We start from the raw sequence: 19,580 nt of genomic DNA on the forward strand, positions 1-19,580 counted from the left end.
CGACCCAGATGCTTCCTGCTTCCTGGAGGAAGTGTGTGAAGAATGGCAGGAAGTCGAGGTTGCAGAGGGCGGAGCTATGACTAATGGACTACTGTTGTCATGGTAACGCTGCAGTGGATACCCTGAGTGTGAGTGTGTGTGTTGATTGAGATTAAAAACTCAGAAGCTTTTATTTTGGAGGTATTTGTGAACCGCCTGCTCATGATTGGTCATTTTTTAAAACATGTATGACATCACTGAGTAACAGAAAAAAAATCTGCACCCAGAGTAACTAAGAGTACTATCAGTACTAGTAAAGCCAGTACTACCAATACCAGTACAAAAGAACTTATAGTGCAGTAAGTAATAGTACAAACAGTACTGCTACCTGCTGTTTGTACTGGTGTTTGACATCTCTACGAAAAATACTACTACTTGTATCAAGTAGCAGTACTGTAGTAGTGGTAGTATTGCTTATGAAGTTAACAGTAGAACGAGTATAACACAAATAGTAAAAAATCAAAGTGACAAAATAAAATCATTCATTGGGCCAAACTCTGATTTCTGTTCATGAGGTCACAGACTCTGAGTCTGTGCTCATAGAATATCCATAGCATTAGCATCAGGAAGCTAACTGGATATTAATCAGACCATTAACCAATGGGATGAAACCCTGCATCAATTAATTTGTGGGGTTTCTTTCTCCACCTTGATGTGACTCTTCTTAACGTCATCAGTTCTTGTTGTTCCACGTTAATGAAAGTCATCACTTGGAACGAGTTTCTATGTGTTGTTATGACAACGACAAAGCACACGGACGAAGAACACAAGACCAGCCGAAATCAAACCGCATTAAAAAAGGTTTCTGAGAGATCTCGCAGTCGATTGTACAAACTGACAGATTTTATTTTAAAGCTGAAACTGACAGAGGAGGTCATCACCATGGCAACAGAGTCAGCAAAGACGAAGGGGGTCGTCACCGTGCAACAGAGTCATCACGGAGGGAGGAGGATCGTAACCATGACAGCAGTTAGCAAAGAGGAAGGAGGGTCGTCACCACGGCAACAGAGTCAGCCAGGAGGAAGGAGGGAAAGAGGCCGCAGCAAAGACAGTAAAAGCATCAGTGAGGAGACGGGAAAGACAGTGAAGACAGTGAAGACAGCAAAGACAGTGAAGACAGTAAAAGCATCAGTGAGGAGACGGGAAAGACAGTGAAGACAGTGAAGACAGCAAAGACAGTGAAGACAGTAAAAGCATCAGTGAGGAGACGGGAAAGACAGTGAAGACAGTGAAGACAGTAAAGACAGTGAAGACAGTGAAGACAGTAAAAGCATCAGTGAGGAGACGATGAAGACAGTAAAGACAGTGAAGACAGTGAAGACAGTGGAGACAGTAAAGACAGCAAAGACAGTGGAGACAGTAAAAGCATCAGTGAGGAGACGGGAAAGACAGTGAAGACAGTGAAGACAGCAAAGACAGTGAAGACAGTAAAAGCATCAGTGAGGAGACGGGAAAGACAGTGAAGACAGTGAAGACAGTAAAGACAGTGAAGACAGTAAAAGCATCAGTGAGGCGACGGGAAAGACAGTGAAGACAGTGAAGACAGCGAAGACAGTAAAAGCATCAGTGAGGAGACGGGAAAGACAGTGAAGACAGTGAAGACAGCAAAGACAGTGAAGACAGTAAAAGCATCAGTGAGGAGACGGGAAAGACAGTGAAGACAGTGAAGACAGCAAAGACAGTGAAGACAGTAAAAGCATCAGTGAGGAGACGGGAAAGACAGTGAAGACAGCGAGGACAGTGAAGACAGTAAAAGCATCAGTGAGGAGACGATGAAGACAGTAAAGACAGTGAAGACAGTGAAGACAGCGAAGACAGTGAAGACAGTGAAGACAGTGAAGACAGTAAAAGCATCAGTGAGGAGACGGGAAAGACAGTGAAGACAGTGAAGACAGTGAAGACAGTAAAAGCATCAGTGAGGAGACGATGAAGACAGTAAAGACAGTGAAGACAGTGAAGACAGTGGAGACAGTAAAGACAGCAAAGACAGTGGAGACAGTAAAAGCATCAGTGAGGAGACGGTGAAGACAGTAAAGACAGTGAAGACAGCGAAGACAGTGAAGACAGTAAAAGCATCAGTGAGGAGACGGTGAAGACAGTAAAGACAGTGAAGACAGTAAAGACAGTGGAGACAGTGAAGACAGTGGAGACAGTGGACACAGCAGCAGTCTGCAGAGTAGTAATCTGGGTCCTCTTCTGCCCCCTGCTGGATCTTTTAATCCCACGTTCTGTTAAAACCAAACTTATCATGAGCAGCAGGCCGAGCAGAATATAAGACAACATGTCTGTGAAGACTCTCGGTCATCCGAGGAGGGTTGAATCAAGTCCACCACCATCAGTCCTCCATCCACGAGGTGTCTTCAGTTCTGACCGGCCGGTGTGGAGTCAGCTGACCTACTTGCCGTCAGGTATGTGTTGCCTGGTTGTTCTAATGTTAGCGTGACTGAAAACGTGACAGAAACACAGCGAGCGTCTCCACAGCAGAGTTTTATTAGAAACATGACAATTAAGACTGAATGAAGGATTTTTAGTGTTCAAGCTCAACGACGAACAGCCAGCAGGCGTCCTCACATCAGAGACTCTGCACATGAAGTGAACTGGTCTTCACATTCACAGTCAACGGTTAGAACTGGAGCTCAGCATCACTGACAGGAAACGAGTTTTACAGTCCGAGACTAGTTGTTGATGGCAGAGATGATGATCAGTCAGCAGGTGATGAACTGAGGTCAGATTCTCTGTCTCGAACTAACGGTTTGGTGTAATTTCCATTTTTCAGTTTTCTCTTGAGAAGTGACGACCGCAGGAGACTGATGTCAGTGCAAAGGGTGAGCCGGAAGTGTAATGAAACTTTCAAAATAAAAGTGTAGCACCATCTTCAGAGGACTGTAAAGATTACAGCGTGGTAAAACCATCTGCTTTGAAGGCTGAGTTAGCTCTGAGTTAGCTCTGAGCTAGCTCTGAGCTAGCTCTGAGGCCGATGGTCGGCGCTTTAGGAGCCGCTGAAGTCAGTTCGGTCACACATTTCATCATCTGGATAAACACTTTTGATAAATTGTGTGATTTAATACTTCTAGAACAATTTAAAAATTTCCACCTATATTAATGAGCAGAGTCTTGTCCTAACAAGGCACACCTCTGCTGAGCGATTAACGACGATAAATATGAGAAAACAGGTGACTGATGGGTGCAGAGGGCGAGCGGAGGTCAAACTAACTCTGAAACATGAAGTGAAGTGTGTGAGAACTCAGAACATTAAGACTAATGAGACATGATGAACACGTATGCACACCCCCACAAATATCACCTACATGTACAATGACAGTAATGTGACGCAGTGATCGATCCGATTGATTGATCTGTAGGTGGAACGTTCTAACCAGGGACAGATGAATCCTGGAAGCAACACATCTGTCTCATGTCTCTGAAAGCTGTTGGTGTTCGTTGTCGTTCCTGACAAATAAACGGATGAATAATCAGGACGTGATCGTTCTCTCCAGCCAGCTGCAGCTTCATATAAAGATCTCTTTACTTTCATTCTGACAGTTTATTTCACCCTCGGCACTGGTTTCCCTCTCTGGTGGGGGCTTCAGTTCTCTGACACTGAATAATGGACTTCACACCAAGAGACACCATTTCTGTCCACTTTGTTCGACCTGATTTTTGACCCTCGTGGATTCAGTTTTCCTGTTTTTGGCGGGAAACTGAACATATTTTTAAACCCTTTCAGGCTTTTTAAATTCCTTTTGCTTGTAATTTGTGCAACAGTTGGACTAAACAGAGAAGAGCAGCAGAACAGAGGCCACCTGACGTTCTGGATTCTGGATCTGTCCTCGAGACGGAGCAGACTGCTGAGTCCACATGTTCCAGCCCCTGAAGTAATTTTAGAAAAGGAAACGATTGGCTGATTAAAGGATGACATCACCGATCAGAATACTCATCGGTGTCAGCGGGGTTAAGTTCCCTTCCTGCTGCTCTTTCACATTAAAAGCTTTACATAAGAAGTGGACTTTGTATTTGTGGGTGGAGACAGCTCGCTGCTCCATGATTGTTTCCGTGGGTCCGGTCTCAGTAATTCATCAGTAAATTAAATGCTGATTAAAAACGCTGAGTCACTTCCTGAAACGAGGCAGCAGTTTACATTAAGCATGTGATGGGCTGGAACATGTGACGCTGCAGCTGTCTGGAGGCTGTACCTGCATCCCTATTGGCTGTCAGTGTTATGCACCTGATGCTAATTGGCTGATGCTAGAAGGTGTTTCTGCTTGTTGGTTGGTCGACTGGTTGTCATGGGAACTCAGGCAGCAAATGCAAAATCAGAGAGTAAACATGATGCAGACACGTGAGGCGGCAGGTGAGCTCAGGCGGCGCTGGAGACGGCGAGTTTCTTCAGGTGATCCATGAACACCTGCAGACTGACGTCATCTGTCAGGATGGGGGCTCCAGACTCCTGCGGCGGGGGGGGGGGGTTACCACATGTTTCGTATCAACATGGAAATGTCTAAAGGTCAAAGGGGGAAGGCTCACCTGACCCCAGGCATACATGTTGTTGTGGGTCTGGGAGGGGTTCACTTTGGAGAGCAGGAAGCGAGCCTGGAAAACATCAAGCAGTTCAACACTGTGTACATGTACTCAATCTGTGTGTTTCCACTGTGTACTTGTACTTTCTGAATCACATGTTCTTATTTTAGATGCTCTTTTGAAATATCTGAAGGTTTAGTTGCAGTAATTTGCTTTCCTGGAGAATACTACAGAGTATCACGGCGTTAGTATGCAGTATCCTGTTCAGCATAAAGCTGTGTACTACGTGTAGTGTACATATACAGTACTGATGTATGGTGTACATAATGATGTACAGTACATCATCTGTGTTGTACATGTATTCATGTGTAGTACTCATACTGTGACGGCAGCTGGTTTAGTTTCTCTGTTGGAGCCCAGAAGCACAAACCTGAAGAGACTCGTCAGGCTAACGAGCAGGGGGGGGGGGGGGGGGTGGTGAGGCTGGTGTATTTCTAAACTTGGCTTGACATTTGAACAGCAGAGAGAATCACTGCTGCTGAAAAACAAATTGGAACGAACCACAGCTTTGTATTCGGATGTTGCCAGTAATTTGAGATTGTTGCCAAAGTTCAATGAGAGCGACGTAGAAACCTCCTGGACGTGGTGCTGATTCAGATCTCGGCCTGATGAACCGACCTTGATGTTGGGTGAGGGTCTTTACAGGTGGAGCTCCAGACGCCTTCAGAGGAAGTTTACAGTAACATCCTCTGCCGGGTGATGGTCAGAGCTTTAGGAGCTGCTGACAGTCTGGTCGATCCTCAACGATAAATATCACAACCAGATTCTTTCCACCAAACAGGAAACGTGATCCAAATGTGAGTAAATCCTGCCATCAAAAAGCTCAGCCCATGTGAAGTCAGCTGGTTCATTCTGGTGGCTCCTTTTCAAACGGGGGTTAAACAGAATCTTCTGGATTGGACGTGGGTTTGGCCCCAGTCGTGTCAGATGGGGGTGTCATGGTAACGAGTTGATAAAAAGGTTAAGTCGACATACTGAGGGACTCCGAGCTTTACCCACATTTACCCACAGATACAGGGGGCTGTACTCCGGTCGGAGGGATGGGCTGGACAAGTAAAGTGCTCTTGTCATGTGATCTGGGGCGGGGGGAGGCGGGGGGAGGCTGAGGTTGGCTGAATTGCCAGTGGAAGGAGTTGACATCATTCTGGGAAACGACCTGGCAGGAAGTAGGGTACGGCCAGACGATGCTACCCGACGTGTCGATCCAACCGAATAACAGAGGGGGCGCATCGTCCCTGAACTCGAGCGGGTTTCAGCAGCTCGGACCGAGGAAGCGAAGGGACCCAGTGAACCGAAGCCTCATGGCCTCTGACCTAAGTTCTGATTGGTTGTCTGGGATCTGAAGTGGCTCGTCATTAGAGAGGGTCAACACAGCTCAACCTCGCTCAGAGGATATGAACATATTATCTAGTGTGTATAATGACATACAATACATAGATGATGTATATTGTATACATTTATACCGATGTAGTACTGTTGGTACATGTACAGATGTACTGCCATACATCAATATAAGCACTTTGTCTAAATATTGCTGTAAACTCTTTATGTTCATATAATTTCATGTGTTATGTGATTTAAAATTATTTACGTGAAGAATGGCTCAATTCAATAACTAATATTTATTTATGTAGTTTATTACGTATGTACTTTATACTGTGTGGAGAGTATACTGACATTTAGTACATACACTGAAGTACAGTACATGTATTGCTCTATATAGGAATGTACATGTGTGTGTTGGCACCCCCACCTGGCTGCCTCCATGTTCGGTGTCAATGTATCTGGGCATAGGGAAGCGAGTGTGGAGGAGCTCCTGAGCGTCGTCCACCGGAGCCTGAAGGAGATGTCTGAAGTTTTCATACTCTGGCATTTCCTGATAGCCGGCCTTCCTCCACTGAGCCACAGTCTGACAGACAGAGCGGAGGGGTTAACAACAATATTACACGCTAATAACCAGCCTGACAGACAGAGAGGAGGGGTTAACAACAATATTACACGCTAATAACCAGCCTGACAGACAGAGAGGAGGGTTAACAACAATATTACACGCTGATAACCAGCCTGACAGACAGAGAGGAGGGGTTAACAACAATATTACACGCTAATAACCAGCCTGACAGACAGAGAGGAGGGGTTAACAACAATATTACACGCTAATAACCAGCCTGACAGACAGAGAGGAGGGTTAACAACAATATTACACGCTGATAACCAGCCTGACAGACAGAGCGGAGGGGTTAACAACAATATTACACACTGATAACCAGCCTGACAGACAGAGCGGAGGGGTTAACAACAATATTACACGCTAATAACCAGCCTGACAGACAGAGAGGAGGGTTAACAACAATATTACACGCTAATAACCAGCCTGACAGACAGAGAGGAGGGTTAACAACAATATTACACGCTGATAACCAGCCTGACAGACAGAGAGGAGGGGTTAACAACAACATTACACACTGATAACCAGCCTGACAGACAGAGCGGAGGGGTTAACAACAGTATTACACGCTAATAACCAGCCTGACAGACAGAGAGGAGGGGTTAACAACAATATTACACGCTGATAACCAGCCTGACAGACAGAGAGGAGGGTTAACAACAATATTACATGCTGATAACCAGCCTGACAGACAGAGAGGAGGGTTAACAACAATATTACACGCTAATAACCAGCCTGACAGACAGAGAGGAGGGTTAACAACAATATTACATGCTGATAACCAGCCTGACAGACAGAGAGGAGGGGTTAACAACAGTATTACACGCTGATAACCAGCCTGACAGACAGAGAGGAGGGTTAACAACAACATTACACGCTAATAACCAGCCTGACAGACAGAGAGGAGGGGTTAACAACAATATTACACGCTAATAACCAGCTTGACAGACAGAGAGGAGGGTTAACAACAATATTACATGCTGATAACCAGCCTGACAGACAGAGAGGAGGGGTTAACAACAGTATTACACGCTGATAACCAGCCTGACAGACAGAGAGGAGGGTTAACAACAATATTACACGCTAATAACCAGCCTGACAGACAGAGAGGAGGGGTTAACAACAATATTACATGCTGATAACCAGCCTGACAGACAGAGCGGAGGGGTTAACAACAACATTACACACTGATAACCAGCCTGCCAGACAGAGAGGAGGGGTTAACAACAGTATTACACGCTGATAACCAGCCTGACAGACAGAGCGGAGGGTTTAAATGTGAAACTTGACAGGTAGAGTATAAATGAAGCGCTGTATTTTCCTCCTTGTGTGACAGTCATGAATGAGTCATGAATTTACTAATCGTGACTTTTTGCACATCTAACTTGAGTAGGTCACACCTGGTTCAGGTGTTTACATCCACCATTGTCCTGGTTTGTTTAGTAAAACAACAGCTGATGTACTGAAGTTGAGGCTGAAGTTTAAGAGATGAATATTCTGCTTTCTTCTCTCTGTGTAACCATGGAAACATACCCAAGATTTCAGTGTGTGTTTGAGTGTGTTCAGTGTGTGTGTACCTCTCCGTGGTAGATCAGGATCTGGAAGAAAGTGTCCATCAGCAGGATTCGGTCTGGCAGGATGCTGCTGCTGTCCAACAGGACCGGCTGAAACACACAAACGCTCCGATCAAACCAACCACTTCACACAACGATGAAGACATGTTGTAAACACAGTGACAACAGGTGTGAACAGGTACAAATACCTCAGGTGGGCCGTTGAATGAATAGGCGTAGAGCACAGGTTGAATCATGATGAGAGCCTGAGTCAGGTCCTGTCTGTTGAACTGATGTCTGTAATATGAACTCTCATCTGGACTGTTGTTGAACACCTGCAAGAACGGGGAGCGCCGCAGGTGGAACATGAACTGGAAAACAAAGCAACAGGTAACAGGTGAGCAACAGGTGACAGGTCAGCAACAGGTGACAGGTCAGCAACAGGTCAGCAACAGGTAACAGGTCAGCAACAGGTAACAGGTCAGTAACAGGTCAGCAACAGGTAACAGGTCAGCAACAGGTAACACGTCGGTAACAAGTCAGCAACAGGTAACAGGTGAGCAACAGGTGACAGGTCAGCAACAGGTAACACGTCGGTAACAGGTCAGCAACAGGAAACACGTTGGTAACACATCAGCAACAGGTGACAGGTCAGCAACAGGTCAGCAACAGGTAACAGGTCAGTAACAGGTAACAGGTCAGTAACAGGTAACAGGTCAGCAACAGGTAACAGGTCAGTAACAGGTCAGCAACAGGTAACAGGTCAGCAACAGGTAACAGGTCAGTAACAGGTCAGCAACAGGTAACAGGTCAGCAACAGGTAACACGTCGGTAACAGGTCAGCAACAGGTAACAGGTCAGTAACAGGTCAGCAACAGGTGACAGGTCAGCAACAGGTGACAGGTCGGTAACAGGTCAGCAACAGGTAACAGGTCAGCAACAGGTAACAGGTGAGCAACAGGTGACACGTCAGTAACACGTAACAGGTCAGTAACAGGTCAGCAACAGGTAACAGGTCAGCAACAGGTGACACGTCGGTAACAGGTCAGCAACAGGTGACAGGTCAGCAACAGGTAACAGGTCAGCAACAGGTGACAGGTGAGCAACAGGTGACACGTCGGTAACAGGTCAGCAACAGGTGACAGGTCAGCAACAGGTAACAGGTCAGCAACAGGTGACAGGTGAGCAACAGGTGACACGTCGGTAACAGGTCAGCAACAGGTGACAGGTCAGCAACAGGTAACAGGTCAGCAACAGGTGACAGGTGAGCAACAGGTGACACGTCGGTAACAGGTCAGTAACAGGTGACAGGTCAGTAACAGGTCAGCAACAGGTAACAGGTCAGTAACAGGTCAGCAACAGGTGACAAGTCAGCAACAGGTAACAGGTCAGCAACAGGTGACAGGTGAGCAACAGGTGACACGTCGGTAACAGGTCAGCAACAGGTGACAGGTCAGCAACAGGTAACAGGTCAGCAACAGGTGACAGGTCAGTAACAGGTCAGCAACAGGTAACAGGTCAGTAACAGGTCAGTAACAGGTGACAGGTCAGCAACAGGTAACACGTCGGTAACAGGTCAGTAACAGGTCAGCAACAGGTAACAGGTCAGCAACAGGTAACAGGTCAGTAACAGGTCAGTAACAGGTAACAGGTCAGCAACAGGTAACAGGTCAGTAACAGTTTACAGTTCAGCAACAGGTAACAGGTCAGTAACAGGTGACAGGTCAGCAACAGGTAACAGGTCAGTAACAGGTAGGCTTAGAGTCAGGGAACAATGACAGCTAAGACGGCGGCGACAGGAAACAGGTCATGGACAGATAACACATCAGCGACAGGTTTACATGTAGCGTTGGGTATTATGGTCTGCAGATCACCTGGGGGTAGAGGGAGAAGGTCTCAGAGAACCTGAAGGAGTTTGGATCGTCTTTGTGATAATCTCCAAACTTCTGACACTGAACAGACAGAAAGAGAACAGTTAAAATCCTCACAGAGTCCAGTACAGAACACCAGAGCAGTCCCTGTTCCTCTCTGTACCAGTCTGATCAGCTGTCTGTCCAACCAGCGGAGAACATCAGGCCCCTCCTCTGTCTCCGCCCGGTACACCGCCAACCTCGCCATCAGAATGGCCGCCGCCTCCTGATCAAAGGACGCCGCGATGCTCTGAATCTGAGTCTGAGCATCTGCCCAGCTGGAGGGGGAGGAGAGGGAGTGAGGAGGAAAGATGTAGGATGACAGGATGCAGAGGGCAGGGAGAGGAGGGAGAGGAGGACAGAGGAGTCAAGGAGAAAGGACAGGAAAAGATAAGAAGAGTAAAAAGATTTGAGAAAGGAAGCAAAAATAAAGGTAAAGGGGGGGGGCAGAGAAACCACAGAAGAAGAGATAAGTCTAAAACATTGAGCAGAGCAGGAGGTGTTAATATCAGGCAACTGTGTATCTAAGTATGTACATATATCAGTATACAAGTATACACTGCAGGTGTATGAGAGCGAGAGTGTAGTCGTACTTCCTGGCCGTCGTGGTGACTCTGATGCGTCTCTGTCCTGATGAGTGTTGGTACTGAGTGACAAACTGGATCGCTCCACGGCCACCCTGAGGGATCGGAGCATTGTGCTGCAACACACGAGGACAGCAGATCAATCAGCGATCCATCATCTAATCATTCAACGGCTGGCTGTCTACAGAGACGCAAAGAAACTCCATCCAGGTTCACTGTGTCTCCATACGGCTCCTCGGTTTATTTTCAAATCCCATAAACCTGATGCGCCAGATGACCCATCGTCCGCAGAAACTGTTTAGAAAAGGCCATCTGTCTTTAATAACTAACTTCAAACTATCAGGTCAACGAACCATAAGATGAAGTAGGAGAGCGAACTCTGGCTGAAGCCAGTCGAAAGAAGAACGAAAACATCTTCTCCACGTAGAAAGGCCTTTAGTGCAGTTTGGTGCTGCAGCAGCACTTCTGCCGACCTCTTCACAAGCCACCGCTGCTGTTTTCAAATGAACGCAACGTCCACCCGGAGCTGCCAATAGTTCCTCAGAGGACACTGATTGGTCCAAACCTCTGTGGTTCAGGTGATGCAACAGGTAGTCCACTGGAGGAAATGCATCAAAAATCTGACACATCGTGTCCTTTCAGCGAGGTCATTCTCAAACCAGCCAACAGCCTGCTCAGACAGCCCAATGATGCTTCATTATAAGATAGCCAACAGGATGAAAGGCCTCCGAGAGACCGATAAAAAGAGCAGCACAGGTTTTTCTGTGATCCAGCAGCTCAGTGATATATATGATGAAGATGAACTCAGAATCCTTCCAGGACCTGGATTAAGTTGGAAATCTCCCCCTCAGATGGAGAACAATGGCAGAATTCCACATTTTTGTAATGATATTCAGAGTCAGACCGAGGTTAAAGATGCCTGATGGGGGTTAACCAATAAAATCAGATACGAGTTTTAAAAGTATGGCTCCAGATTATCTGGACCTGCAGCTTTTTCTAGTCCAATGATAGAAGAGCTCTTTGAATTTCATCAACAAAGAAGGGAACAAACTAAAAGGGCTGACCATGCAAAAAACAACCAACAGTGGACTTACGGTCTGGCACTGAGGCAAGCGGCAGCGTAAGTCAGGAGAGCATGAAATAACAGATGAGGGGAAGCCGCAACAAAAACTGAGGACCAATCATAAATCACAGATTAGACGTGACGCTGACAATGCCAGCAACCAAGCTAAGCATCAGGCTGAAAGCTTTCTGTCTCTGAGGGAGACAATATACAGGAATTCCTACAAAAGTCTATTAAAACAGAGCTGTCCTTCTCCGATGCCGCCCTACATACACAATGTTGTCACCACTCCCTTTTAGCCAAACCACGACCCCCACGAAAACTACACCCACTGAGACAACTTCCCTGGGAAAGAGCAGGTAAACATCACGCCAGTGCCGAGAAGCATGGCTGAAGCACATCCAAGATAAAGCGAAGGGGTTTCAACACATCGACAACTCCACCTGAGAACTCCACATCACATAAACCAGGTCAGGACCATCAACTAACCATTCACCTACAGGGACACAACAAGTCCCTCATGAGCAAGCATTTGGTGACAGTGCTGAGGAAAAAGTTCAGGCAGAAACCTGGAGCGGAACCAGGATCTGGGTGTGGGGGTATCCGCCTCCATCAGTTGGTTGTAAGGGTAGAGGGGTGGAGAAACTGACTGAAATGCTCCATCAATACAGAGTAATTACCCCTCATAACCCTACGAAAGAAGCAAAACAACAGCTAAAATGAAAAGGACAAAACCTTTTGGAAAGAACTGGACCACTCAAGAGAAATGGTTTAGAAAGTCATACTGCTGGAGGGGTGAGTCGCATTATCGATGTCAAACAAAGTCTGTTTCCAGTTCACGTTAACGAGGATGAGGGACTTACTTCCACTCGATAAACACTTGACTTGTTTCCTCCATGCTCGTTCTGTATACTCAAGAACTGACTGATTTTTCTGTTTAATTCAGAGACACAGGAGACACTTCAGACCATACGGGGTACATTTAGACAACAAGCCTGAGACTCTATGGAGACTCAGTGCCAGCCTTCTGAGTGACCCTCAGTGTCAACAGCATACAAAGAGTTTAAAGATTGAATGACTGATAATAATAAGAATAATAATAATGGAGTGGTATCTCCCAGCACATTGTAGGATGATGAAAATGAATTAAAGGTAAATTCATAAAGTGGTCTTCACTGAAGAAAAAGGAAAAACACAAACAAACTGAAAAGTTAGAAGCTTTGGAGAGTAAATACGAAGAATAATGAGGACAATCAAAGGACAATCATGGACATAAAGGACCAACAGACTTCGATACTGCAATGTAACCCAGCTTTGTTTTACTCAACCTGTACCTGTGAAGACCCCGTCCACTGACCCCTGGGCTGTCTGTCCTGTTTGTTAAAGACGACAACAAAAATAAAGTATATGGAAGGCGGGACTGCTTCAACAGGTAACCAGAGGCGATGAAGCGCTCAGTCACACCTGAACTGTCTCCACTACACTCTGCTCTCTGATTGGCTGCTTCGCACCTGAACCCGACCTAAGCTCCTCAGTGGTCTGAGGTCCAACGGCAGCAAGAAGATAATGATGATTACACACCTGTTATTACCTGAGTCAGGTTGTGTGACACACACACACACACACACACACACACACACACACAGGATATTGGATGTTCAGGTAGTGTTGACATAGCAGATAACAGAGTGTGTATGTGTGTCCTCTCATCATTGCCTCAGCAGGTGACTGACAGGTGCACCATGGCAGCGCTGCCTCTGGAGACACACACACACACACACACACACACACACACGCAGCAGGACACGCCTCCTGCAGTCCGTGCTCTTCTTCAGACTAAGAGCTGATCAGAGTCTGATGGCTTCAGATCAGATTCAAACGACCACTTTAAAGATCAAACGGATCTCTGATACTGATCACAGACTGGCTTTCCTCTGCTTTGACCTTTGACTTTTGCTTCATTTTACTTTGCTGTTAAGCTGATGGAGGAGACAGAAGACCGAAGTGAAGTGGCATCGACCTGTTTTCCACCGTACAGGTCTAGGAGGAGGCGTCGGATCTGAGAGTCCTCGTCGTGGATTTCATTTCAGCTTCCACCTCATGAAGATCAATACTTCAACTAATCAGTGATGCTCAGTTCTTCAGACTCCATCCTGATCGTTCCGGGATGACTGAAGAGTTTTAAGGTGCAGAGCAGTGGACCTCTTGGGGGGTCAGGAACTGACCCTGTCCACAGGGAAGGCTCCTGGAAGAGTTTGATCAGTGGACACAAGCTGATGGGTTTCTAATGATATCGCCACATCATACACACTCAGTATGTTCAGGTTCAGTCATCTCAGCACTGTGTAGAAGCAGCAGTTAAGTCAGTGGAAGCGGCTGTAAAGTGAGTAGAAGTGGCAGTAAAGTGAGTAGAAGTGACAGTAAAGTGAGTAGAAGTGACAGTAAAGTGAGTAAAAGTGACAGTAAAGTGAGTAAAAGTGACAGTAAAGACAGTAGAAGTTACAGTAAAGTGAGTAGAAGCAGCAGTAAAGTGAGTAGAAGTGACAGTAAATTGAATAGAAGTGACAGTAAAGACAGTAGAAGTCACAGTAAAGTGAGTAGAAGTGACAGTAAAGTGAATAGAGGTGACAGTAAAGACAGTAGAAGTGACAGTAAAGTGAGTAGAAGTGACAGTAAAGACAGTAGAAGTGACAGTAAAGTGAGTAGAAGCGTCAGTAAAGTGAGTAGAAGTGACAGTAAAGACAGTAGAAGTGACAGTAAAGTGAGTAGAAGCGTCAGTAAAGACAATAGAAGTGACAGTAAAGTGAGTAGAAGTGACAGTAAAGTGAGTAGAGTTGACAGTAAAGACAGTAGAAGTGACAGTAAAGTGAGTAGAAGTGACAGTAAAGACAGTAGAAGTGACAGTAAAGTGAGTAGAAGTGACAGTAAAGTGAGTAGAAGCGTCAGTAAAGTGAGTAGAAGTGACAGTAAAGACAGTAGAAGTAACAGTAAAATGAGTAGAAGCGTCAGTAAAGTGAGTAGAAGTGACAGTAAAGACAGTAGAAGTGACAGTAAAGACAGTAGAAGTGACAGTAAAGTGAGTAGAAGTGACAGTAAAGACAGTTCCTGCTGACGTATCACTGAAAAGATGATATGACTTGACAAATACTGAATCATCCTCAGTGTCTTCAGGCTAAGTCAGCTTCCCGCTGTGACTCATCAAACGTCAGTTAATCGCCGTGGTGACTGAGGTCCGAGCAGCTATCCAGACCAAAAGCTTGTGGATTTACACTCTATTTATATGAGAGACTGAAGAAGAGGGAAGAGGTCTGAAGTTGTGTCTCATTTCTGAGGATTGATGTTTTGGAGAAAACGAGCTGTTTGAAGATGTTAACTTGGACGACAGTAAATGAAGTTGTGCAGTTGTCACGGAGATGGTTCAGTTACTATCAAGTGACGTAAATCTGGAATTTCTGTCATGTAGTTAATCACATCCATTGACTGTATTTGTAAAGAGATTTTCCTCGTCACAGTTTCTTGCAGCATCTAGCGGAGATTCAAAGAACATTTTTGATTGTTTCTGAACAATTAGGTCTCACGTAAAAGTATCCTCACGTGTCCCATCTTACCTGTAATGTAATTATTGATGTACTTCCTGTCCTGTGAGTCCACCTAAACATGGCGGATGCTCTGAGGATGCTGTATGCCGCTCTGATGGTACTGTCGGGTGTGGCCTCTGTCTTTGGCAACCTCCTCCTCCTGCTGGTGCTCCTCCTCAACAAGGAGCTCCGGACCGACACGCTGGGCTTGACCCTGAGCTTCAGCCTCAGCGACCTGGCCCTCGGACTCTCCACCATCCCCTTCGGAGCCTACAACAGCCTGGCCTGGCCCTCCTGCTATCCCAGCGAGGGCGCCTTCTGTCAGGGCAACGGCTTCATCTTCCTCCTCCTGCAGACCTCCTCCATCCACTCGCTCACCTGGGCCACCGTCAACAAGTTCACAGAGATCTGCTTTGCCCTCAGCTACAGCAGCATCTGGACGGCCGGACGGAGCCGCGTGGTGCTAGTCCTGGTCTGGTCGTTCTGCCTGGTGAACGCCGCCCTGCCCCTACTGGGGTTTGGCAGCTATGTCTATAGCGAGTCGCGGTTCCTATGCTGTCCAAGTTTCACCCCTGACAACAGGTACTTTGTGGTGCTGTGGATGTTGGCGGGCATTGTGGCACCGATCCTCGCCATGTGCTCTCTGTATGGATATATTGTCTACGTGGCCAGGAAACAGGCCAGGAGGGGAACATTCATGTGCAATGAGCTGCACTGCTACTACGTTCCTGCCAACAACTACCTGAGGAGCTCCATCGTGATGGTCACAACCTCAGGTGAGTTTAGGATCCAACCTGATTGGTCACCGAAACAAATTACCAGGCGCCTTCTCTCTTTAAAGACGTGGGCTGCTAGTAGAGATCATAAAGTCCCCACATATGTCAGGCTCAATTTTGGGCAACTGTATCTAAAATTATTCTTAAAAGTCTCTTTTCAGAGGGTGGTGAACTTCTGGAGTTAGTGAAGCAGAAAAGTACACTACACTGAATTTATCATGTGACACATTAAAGAAAACACACAACCTCAGACCATCCTGCTCAGTGTTTTAAAAGGGAGACTAGCCTTCACTTTGAAGTCATTACTGCGGCCTTTATTAGAATAACTCCATAGCTCTGTAACTGCATGTGGTGGAAAAAAGCTCCACACAAACTGAGTCATATGTGTATGTTGTCATGACAACAGGAGCAAAGAGGACATGTGAGCTGCAGAGCATCATAAGTCCAACACGAGGACAGCTGAGTCACTGTGATTGTCCCTGAAGATTAGCTTCTATGTTTACCTTCGTGACTCACTGTCATTACTCTAATTACAGGGACACACAGTGGTGTCATAAAAACAGGGATGGTCAAAGGTCAGCGTACGAGCCGACAAAGCAGATGAGATATTATAACCACACTATAGATTTTAGTTCGGACCGTCGGTTTGAATTATTTCAACTGAACTCCTGAGAAATCAGTTTGGTGGAACGCTCCACATACGACAATACCCATGAGCCTCAGCTGCCATTCTGCCAACAAGTCCTTCGTCCTCTAGAACTAGTCCACAGACCTCTGGAACTAGTCCCCAGACCTCTGGGACTAGTCCCCAGACCTCTGCAACTAGTCCCCAGACCTCGGGAACTAGTCTCCAGACCTCAGGAACTAGTCCCCAGACCTCGGGAACTAGTTCCCAGACCTCTGGAACTAGTCCCCAGACCTCTACAGGTGGCCTGTCTTTTGATGTGGTCATGTATTCCTGGTCATGTGCTAACAGTCTCCTGTCTGTTTGCCAGTATGTTTGCTGGTGTGCTGGCTGCCCTACGTCTCCGTGTGTCTGTATGAGACATTTAGCGGACAACAGAGTCCTGCTGGGACTTCTGCCCTTTCTGCCTGGCTGGTCCTGACCAGCGCTGCGCTCAACCCCTGGATCACCTGTATGACACAGATGTAAGTAAGATTCTGCAAAGGCAAAGTGGATCGTGAGTACACAACGTATTCGTATCTAATGTACATGTACATATACAGTAGATACATACTGTATATGTCCAAATACTTCAAAAATATTTGTAAAGTAGGAATAAAACACATTAATGATGTGATTCTGGACGGAAACATAACTTCTGTCCATCTGTCTGCTCATGCGTCTCCAGCAGGTACAGGGCAGCAGTGCGTCGGAGCATCGGCAGGTTTATTCTGATGTGTCCGTGTTCTCGGACACCCCTCGACTCACGCCCCCAGAGCTCCGCCCTCCACCTGGACACAGCCAGTCGTATCAGCACAACGACAACGACCGCAGCAATACACCCGTCGTCGCTGCCAAAAACACCAACACCCCCGTGATCCACACAGCCGACACAACCACTGCTACCACTCCTACATCCTCGTTCTGCGCGCAGACAGCTGCTGCGTCTGAAGAGACGAGCAGGTCATCAGGCTGACCTGTGAGAGTCACACTGCATTGTGGGTAATGTACAACAGCCTTCCAGCTCACTTCATATGGTCTGAAGACACACTTCCTCGATCACACTCAGAGCTCTGAATACAGCTGACAGATGAACATAGTTGGTGGATGATGTTCGCTTCCAGCCTTCAGTTTTAAATCCTGCTGACTTGCACACCCCCACCCACCTGGCCAACCTCTGCACAAGGCAGGTGTGATGGACGCTGGTGTCAGTCTGCTGGTTAAAACTGTGGTTCAAAGTGAAATATTCAACACCTACTGGATGAAATTTAGTTCAAGCATTCATGGTCCCCCTGGTCCATGAACTCTACTGACCGATCCTCTGACCTTTAGTACAATCATAGGGTCAAAGTTTTCACTCCAAGGTTCAGTTCATGACAGGACAACCACCAGCATCTGAGCAGGATCCACCTGTACGCCCCCTTGTGGAGGTATTCTGGACAAAGACAGAGGAGACCCAAGGACAGACACAGAATACACTGGAAGGATAATTAAAAATCCAGACCTGGATACGAGGTGTTTTATGGACTGCAGATATGTGACTTTTCCGGTGTGTAATGACTGTCCAGGCCTGAGGGGGGTGCTGGTGTGGCTGTGTTAGTGTCACTGTGATCCAGCAACACTTCCATCTAACCCAAATATAACAATGATTTCTGACCAGAAGTGAGCAGCTGCTGCTGAGGAGAGGGAGCAACACCGAGGAGGCTGAACACTCAGGACGGGACTTTGAAATATGATTTTACATGTAAACTGGTTCCAGTTCAGTATGACAACTTCTTCTCAGAGAGTTGAAGTGAGGATTTTACACGTCAGGTCAGAGCTTCTCTGACTTCATAGCATCCAAAGAGTCGAAGCTCTGGCTGTTTAATAAGAAAAAACAAAACGATAGGAAATATTATTAATGGATATGGACTCTGTCTAAACCTTGCAGGGTTATTTCTTTTCTTATGTGGCAGAACATTTTGGAATATCGCCTTCAACTGGTGAACCTTCAAGAACCGTGATCCACAACACACCACAGCAGAGGTGCCCTGACTAGGACTGAAGACAGGGTTTCCTTACTGTGACAAAATAAACTTCAACTGTATGTGACCTGAGCTGACGCTTTTATTTTGTTGTCCATGAACTGGTGCTTTTATTTTGTTGTCCATGAACTGGTGCTTTTCTTCTATTTGCCTGCGTGCTCTCTGCCGCCACCTGCTGGTGACTCTGCAGCCTGAAGCTGTCAATCAGCTTGGCAGCAGGCATCATGCTGTACTGCTCAGTGCAACTACGTTTAGTCATGTATTGTGTTTCAGTATAATCTTGCGGTACTTGTACTTTACTAGAGTATTTACGTTATGTCTCTTCTGATATTAGCTGAGGTGCTCCTGAGTGAGGCAGGCTGCCTCTACTAAATGAGACTGAGGAAACAGATTTTCCATCTGATTACTGTCAGTGTATGTAGATCTGTTGTAAACTGCATACTTACTACTTGTTATTATATAATTACCACTACGATTAGCATGATTATTACTTTACAGTCCTTTTAGTGTTGGGCTGATGGATAATTCCATCATCCATCGCTGATGGTTAACCGTCATCATGCCACTGTAACACTGCGATGTTTAAAGTTTCTGCCTGTTAGAAGGAGTTTTTCGTCACTACGGGTGGGGGTCGAGTGCTTGCTCATGGGGGGGACTGTCGGCTCCAGACTGCTCTATATGTAAAGTGTCCTGAGAAAACTTCTGTTGTGATTTGACACGATATAAATAAAATTCACCTGACACACTTTTTCTTTTGACACTTGAGTACATTTCACTGATGATACTTTTAGCGATCACTGTGTATTATGTGTGTAGAGTACACTGTCCGACTACTTGTAGTACTGAAATCATCAGGGAGGTTA

The 19,580-nt window shown here is 46.2% G+C and overlaps 1 protein-coding gene across 2 annotated transcripts in view; it reads right to left on the reverse strand.

Moving 5' to 3' along the window:
- Positions 1–858: 858 nt before the first annotated feature.
- sec23a (Sec23 homolog A, coat complex II component) overlaps positions 859–19,580 on the reverse strand; it is a 26,973-nt gene continuing 8,251 nt past the window's right edge. For both annotated transcript variants that reach the window (XM_041953948.1, XM_041953949.1), the window contains exons 13-20: positions 10,622–10,728; positions 10,153–10,306; positions 9,993–10,070; positions 8,328–8,489; positions 8,143–8,229; positions 6,371–6,526; positions 4,564–4,629; positions 859–4,486 (exon numbers count right to left, since the gene is read on the reverse strand). In XM_041953948.1, the coding sequence (XP_041809882.1) occupies positions 4,397–4,486; positions 4,564–4,629; positions 6,371–6,526; positions 8,143–8,229; positions 8,328–8,489; positions 9,993–10,070; positions 10,153–10,306; positions 10,622–10,728 (900 nt within the window). In that variant the 3' untranslated portion in view covers positions 859–4,396. The remainder of the gene's footprint in view (positions 4,487–4,563; positions 4,630–6,370; positions 6,527–8,142; positions 8,230–8,327; positions 8,490–9,992; positions 10,071–10,152; positions 10,307–10,621; positions 10,729–19,580) is intronic.

Source organism: Chelmon rostratus, chromosome 15 (assembly GCF_017976325.1).
Source record: "Chelmon rostratus isolate fCheRos1 chromosome 15, fCheRos1.pri, whole genome shotgun sequence".
Lineage (NCBI taxonomy): Eukaryota > Metazoa > Chordata > Actinopteri > Chaetodontiformes > Chaetodontidae > Chelmon > Chelmon rostratus.